The sequence below is a fragment of the Lepidothrix coronata genome, unplaced genomic scaffold (genome assembly GCF_001604755.1).
Source record: "Lepidothrix coronata isolate B3197 unplaced genomic scaffold, Lepidothrix_coronata-1.0 Scaffold6, whole genome shotgun sequence".
Lineage (NCBI taxonomy): Eukaryota > Metazoa > Chordata > Aves > Passeriformes > Pipridae > Lepidothrix > Lepidothrix coronata.
In genome coordinates, this window is record NW_016690186.1 from 3315801 (window position 1) to 3322018 (window position 6218).

General features: G+C 39.2%; 1 protein-coding gene across 1 annotated transcript in view; it reads right to left on the reverse strand.

Moving 5' to 3' along the window:
* LOC108505113 (chloride channel protein C-like) overlaps window positions 1-2673 on the reverse strand; it is an 86965-nt gene extending 84292 nt beyond the window's left edge. Inside the window, 3 exon segments of the mRNA XM_017830812.1 lie at window positions 498-661; window positions 1658-1885; window positions 2627-2673. Of these exon segments, the coding sequence (XP_017686301.1) occupies window positions 498-661; window positions 1658-1885; window positions 2627-2673 (439 nt within the window).
* Window positions 2674-6218: the final 3545 nt, after the last annotated feature.

Below are 6218 nucleotides of genomic sequence, written 5' to 3' on the forward strand. Positions count from 1 at the left end.
GCAGTCAGAGTCAATGATGCCTTAACATGTACATCTGGTTTACCCATTCAGTGATTTTTACTATCACCATTATAATTATCACAGAGACAATGGTATCCATCAAGGACAAATTATTAATTCCACAATATTCTATTACTGAAAATACAGCTTCCCCAGACATAGAAAGAAATAACATATCTGATACCAGGTCCACAGTCACTAAGTACCTTTATGAATCTTAATCCATTCCCTTGGATATCAACCATACCTAAAGCAGCATGTGCCTCTTGCGTACAAGCAGAAAGAGGAAGGCCACAGTATTTTAAAGTCTACTTTTATCAATCTCATAACAGGAACACCATCAGACATTACACTGTACTGGAGGCCAAGTTGTAGCAAAGGACACCAACGTGTGTGTACACAAAGGACTGCAGGGTATCTGATCTCCGCAGTCACCTAGATTGGCAGCACCTTTGTGTAGTTACAACTTTACACTGTTGATTTTCTAATAAACAAACACAGAAAACATCTCTCTGACTTTTTCTTGCTCACCTGCAGGTAATTTTCCACCAGGTTCCATTTCGATTTGATGAGTAAGTCAATTACCTGATGAATCAAAAACCCCGGCACCCCCACTGCTGTTCCAATTAGCCCCATCAGCAGCCATCGATCCCACTCTGTTCTAGAAACAGGAAAACACAGTTATCTCTCAGATCATAGCACAGGACTATTTGCAATGCTACCTCTCACAAACACGCAAGCTCCATTTTTAGAGCACTTTGATTATTAACTGTGACTGCCTGATCAAGAGGCTGTTCATGCCAATCTCTCTTTTAAAAGTGTACACGCAACAAAGTTCTACCTTCAGGTGAAAGCCATTTTCATTTGGGTAAGGAACATTGTTCGATTTCTTGGGTTTGGATTTGTTTTTTTTAATATACATGTAGCAGTGCAATCTGCTTTCAGATGCTGTTTGATGTCATGTCAAAATCTTTACATGACTCAGTAATTAAGCATTCTGTAGAGCACTCTGAATGTGTTTCAAAGTAATCCCTGTTTTCAACTGCAAGTAATGCACTGAGCACCTATCATGTAAATGTGCAAACCTTTACCTCCAGTTTCTATCTTTCCTAAACTTCCGCTTCTAATAAAAATCATGCACCAATAATAACGACTGATTTATTTCTAGTATCATCTAGAACTAGAGCAGGCCTACTGAGATTCAAACACTATGGTTCCTCCGATTATACTAAATTTTTTTTTTACAAACTCCATTAAAATTAAAAAATTAATTACTTTTTAATTTTAATTTAAAAATTAATTGTATTTTTACCATTAATTGCAATTAACTTCAAGAAAAGTCTCAGTAAGAAAACATTCTCGCAAAGCTCTGCAAAGTCTCTTCCTCTTAAGCTGTATACATTGAGAAGTTAATAATTTAATTTTTTTTTTTGCATATTCAATAATCTGTGAAGAGCAAAGACATAAGCACTTAAAAAATGCTTTAAATTTCTTGGGCCCCTTCTACATTCAAAATATTTTCCTGTTATTTATTGCTTCCTGTACAGAAACAATAAATAACATTTTCTTAATTCCTTCTGCTATTAGGCATCTCCCTGGAATGTCCAAATTACACATAGCTTTAGAGGCAACTTAACAGTACTTCAGGTAAGTTTACCTGTATTTTTTTTGTTGTAGCCACTTTTTATTAAGTTTACTGTGTGAAGGCAAATAATCCAAACTCCCGTGGGCTATCAAGTGTTCTCTCTTGTCCTCCTTGCAGTGATAATATGCTAACCTGCTTCTACTGATGCTGCATTGACTCCTAAAATCCTGAGAATTAATCAAATCAGGCCCATGACCTTTTGCTATTAACACCTCCTCATCACCATTTCCTATGTGTGTCCTATGGGAAAAAAGTGATGATATTATGGTGGCCTCCAAGAATCTTTGGGATGCCAACAAGAATTATGTGAGCCCAAGATCAGTCTCCTTGAGATTGAGAGAGGGAGGAACAGGAAATCACATGAAGATGGAGTAGTTGTGGTGCAGTGATTGGCTGCTTTGTGTTTGGCGTTGCCTTGCTGTGGCTGTGCATGAACACAGCACTGTCAAAGCAATGAAAACCTGCCCGAGCCGGTGCTCTCTGGTGAAGAAGTCATTCTAAGTACAGACCAACCACTGCAGCAACATTATTGCACCAGCTTCTTGCTGACTGTTCAAAGGACAGGGACATTTAAGCCATAGGGGCTTTGTCTGTTTCAAAGAGATGGTTATTTGCTGTGCTTTGGGCTGTCCATAGCTTTTGATCCACTAATCTAATCACACAATTAAATAAAACAAAATCTAGACTGCCGTGACATTCAGTTAAACCCTGGATTTTCAGTTTGTTGCATAGGCAATCTAGAAAAGTTTATTCTCTAACACAGTTACCTTTGAATTTACATGTCAAATTTCTTTTTAGACAGACAAACCCAATCTGCTAGACTACCAAATGTACTACAGCTTGGATACTTTACTCCGGTACTTTGTAAATTGGCAGTTCAATCAGAGCAGAAAAAGACTTGATGAATGTCAAGTATTTACTGTAAAGAAAAATCAGTAACATGCTGTGCGTTTGCCACCTCCAAGGCGTGGCTTTCGTTACCAAAGACAGAATAAAAAGGATTTCTGCTGCTCTCCACTAACTGGCATTTGGACCAATTTGAAAAGGTCTCATCTCAAATACTCATAGAATCAGAGGACCACAGAATGGTTTCGGTTGGAAGGGATCTTAAAGATCATCTAGTCCTACCCCCCGTGCCATGGGCAGGGACACCTTCCACTAGACCAGGTTGCTCAGAGCTCCATTCAACCTGGCCTTGAATACTGCTATGAACAGGGTACCCACAACTTCTCTGGGCAACCTGTTCCAGTGCCTCACCACCCTCACAGGGAAGAATTTTTTCCTAATATCTGATCTAACCCCACTCTCTTTCAGTTTGAAGCCATTTCCCCTTGTCCTGTCACTCCAGGCCCTTGTAAATAGTCTCTCTCCATCTTTCTTGTAGGCTCCCTTCAGGTACTGGAAGGCCACAATTAGGTCTCCCCAAAGCCATCTCTTCTTCAGGCAATGAGGGAACATAAGTAACTCCTGATTGTCATTTTTGTGAGTACTAAATGAAAAGAGGGAAGAAAAATCTTTACAGAAGCCACATGCAAATTACCCAAAACCAAGTCTTTTGGACCTACGGTTTTGCAATGCTGAAAATTTCCTTGTGGCCCACTACTCACACTTCTCAAATGTAAAAAAACACGCCATGAAGGCAACACTGCCCAGGGCAGGGAAGCACCTCCATGTCAGGATATAGCAATGGCCTAAATCCAATTTCTTATACCATGACTGGTGTTCTTTTGCCAGCTCAATCAGGCATTTCATTCTAGAGATTTCAAAAATACTATGCAAACTGCAGACCTGGTAAAAATCAGTGCCAGAAAAAAGAGAAAGAGTTAAGAAAAAAATTGGTCTAGGTGGAAACCAAAGACTTCAGAAAAAAATTGTTGCTGGAAACTGTGTGAATGGCTATGAGCAACAGTAAATGCCTTAGAAAAGTTAATGTTACTTTCCTCAGATATAGGGGAATAAATGTATCTTTGTGACCTGTGCACCATAGTGACCTTATCTGACAACAAATACACATTGTGTCATCAATTAAATCCCTCCAGCCAAAGGTGAATTGAGGAGTACTAGCAGGATTCTGACCGATTATGTACATTTGTTATGCAAAAAGTGATAACTGCTTCACAAACTGCTTCCCATAGAAGCTCAGACCTTAAGTTTTGGGTTATACAAAAGTTGGGTTTAACTAGTCCTATTCCAAGTTTAAAATGGAGCAAAAAAAAAAGCAGAGCCCAAACAAGAAAAGCAGGCAACTGAGCAGAGCTCCTGACTGGCACCCCACCACTGCTTCATTCAGGGATGCCCAGACTTGCTACCCTCAGGTCTCCATTTAGCCCACTTCTTTATTTCTGGAACATGAGATTTGTATGACGTTATTTTCTAGTTGTGTTAGATCAAACTGTTATATGTGAATAGATCTGGGTATTACAAAAATTGCAGCATAAACAGAAATACAAAATCCACTGAACAATATAGATGGAGGTAGGGGAGAAACCTTGAAACTAAAGCTACATTTCTAGGGGAAACAGATGAGGCCAAGTCACACTGTTCACAGACAACACTCATTCCATGTCACGATGATCTCTTATGTAAGCAGGATGGCTGTTTTTCCTCAAACACGAATACCATTCCCATCCATAACAGCATAAATGAGCATTTGCCTTTGCTGTCCCTCACTGTCAGAAAACCAAAGCTAACTCCTCTTCCATCAGACAGGAATCCAACTCAGTCTCTACAGCAGCAGCTCAGCTGTACTGCAAATTCTCACAATCACCCACTCATGCATTCAAATTTTAAAAACCAAAATGGAGTAAGAATGTGTTTTTGAACTTTGACCCCTGATTTTTTCCCCATGGACTCCTCTATAGTTCACTTAAACCCACCAGTACAGTCACTTATCTGAAATATATTTCACAAACCTCTGAGAAGCAGTGCACAAATGGTCAGGCTCCAAAAGCTAGATGGTAAAAAACAAGGAAAGATTTGAGATGCAGGTTGAGACAACTCTACAGAGGACAGACAAGGCTTTAGAAATTACATATACAAACAGGGCTTCGTTCATTATCTTACAATGAAACCTGAAGACATTATCAGAATACTTAGATGAAGAAGGCCAATGCAGACTGGGGTTGTAAAAGAATTCTGTACCACAAATTCTTCTGCTTCATTGTTCTGTCAGAATATAACCCAAAACCTATGCATTTTGGCTGTCACTGTTAAATACACTCCTCCAAAGACACGCACTAACACCTCCCAGTGCAGAACATGAGTTTTCATCTTTCTTTTGTAAAGTATTTTCAGTGGTGTATTATCACTTCCGTAAAGTCTGCATAAGGATTGTCCTGGTTTCTGAAATGTTTTTATCTTCAAACATCACACAAAGATCTTTCTGCTTATTCAAGAGCTTCTGCAACTCAAGTTTTGCCACAAATAAAGACAATCAGAGGCAATGATGAAAAAATATCTTCTCAGTACTGAAAGATAAAATGCCCCCACCCATGCAAGGAGAGCAGAGTCCAGACTATGACCAGTTCCCAGGTTTTCCATTAACTTCTGACTTCTGCAAGGCTTACTACCTTACTTGAGTGTTCTTACCTCACCACAGCCTAACTGGGCACAGCTGCCTTGGAGACAAGGAGGGAAAGGAGTAATATGCGTTCATCACCACAAAAAGCTAGTAGTACACACTTCTTTGTGTTAAATGCTTAAAGGAGTCGAGTTATAAATTGAATTTTACTTAGCTGAGAAAGAGTTATGAAATACTAATATGGGGGAAAAAATCATGCTTTCAAGCTGCAAGACCCCATTTGGGAAGCCACAGAGCGCCTTGCTCAACTCCCAAGCAGCTGCCACGCAGACCATGGAACTCTACTACAAAAATACAAAATAAGAGTTGCTAAGTTACAAGCCAGAGCAAGTAAGAACTACCTACCAAACAGCAGTAGAGGTACAGCATGAATTTAATACCAAAACATTTGCCACTTTTCTTGAAATAGTACAGACACCAGATTTCAGCTATTACACATAAAAGCACCTACAACAGAACTCTAATTCTTGCTATGGTTGCACTACCTGAGCACAAATTACTGGTCACCCCTGTATCTTGCTAGCTACATAATGTAATTTCAGCTGTTTAGTGGCAAGCATGTAAAAACAGGCAAATACTTAGCTGGCATCTCAGTTTTAAGTAGACAGAAAACCATGTATTTTTTGAATGGTGTCAGCAGTTGTACATACTTAAATTACATTAATTCCTTCCCTCTCCACTGCCCTCCTGTCTTCAGCTACAGGCTTGTTAGTGCAGCACATGTGATCTGTCCATCTGTCAAGTAAAACAATGCACCATTTTTGTTGGCTTTTGTTTTAATACTCGAATTAGACAGATATTACAGGATCATACAATCACAAAAATACAATAAAGCATTAGAGACTGAAAATTAATGTTGTTAACACTGCATGAATAACACACCGATTCCATACAAATCTGAAGGTCAACGTGAAGAGTATTTGAAATGCCAGAAGAAACAGTTGCTACTCTAAGGAACATGAGCAGTTCAGAATATATTATTCAACAGACTGA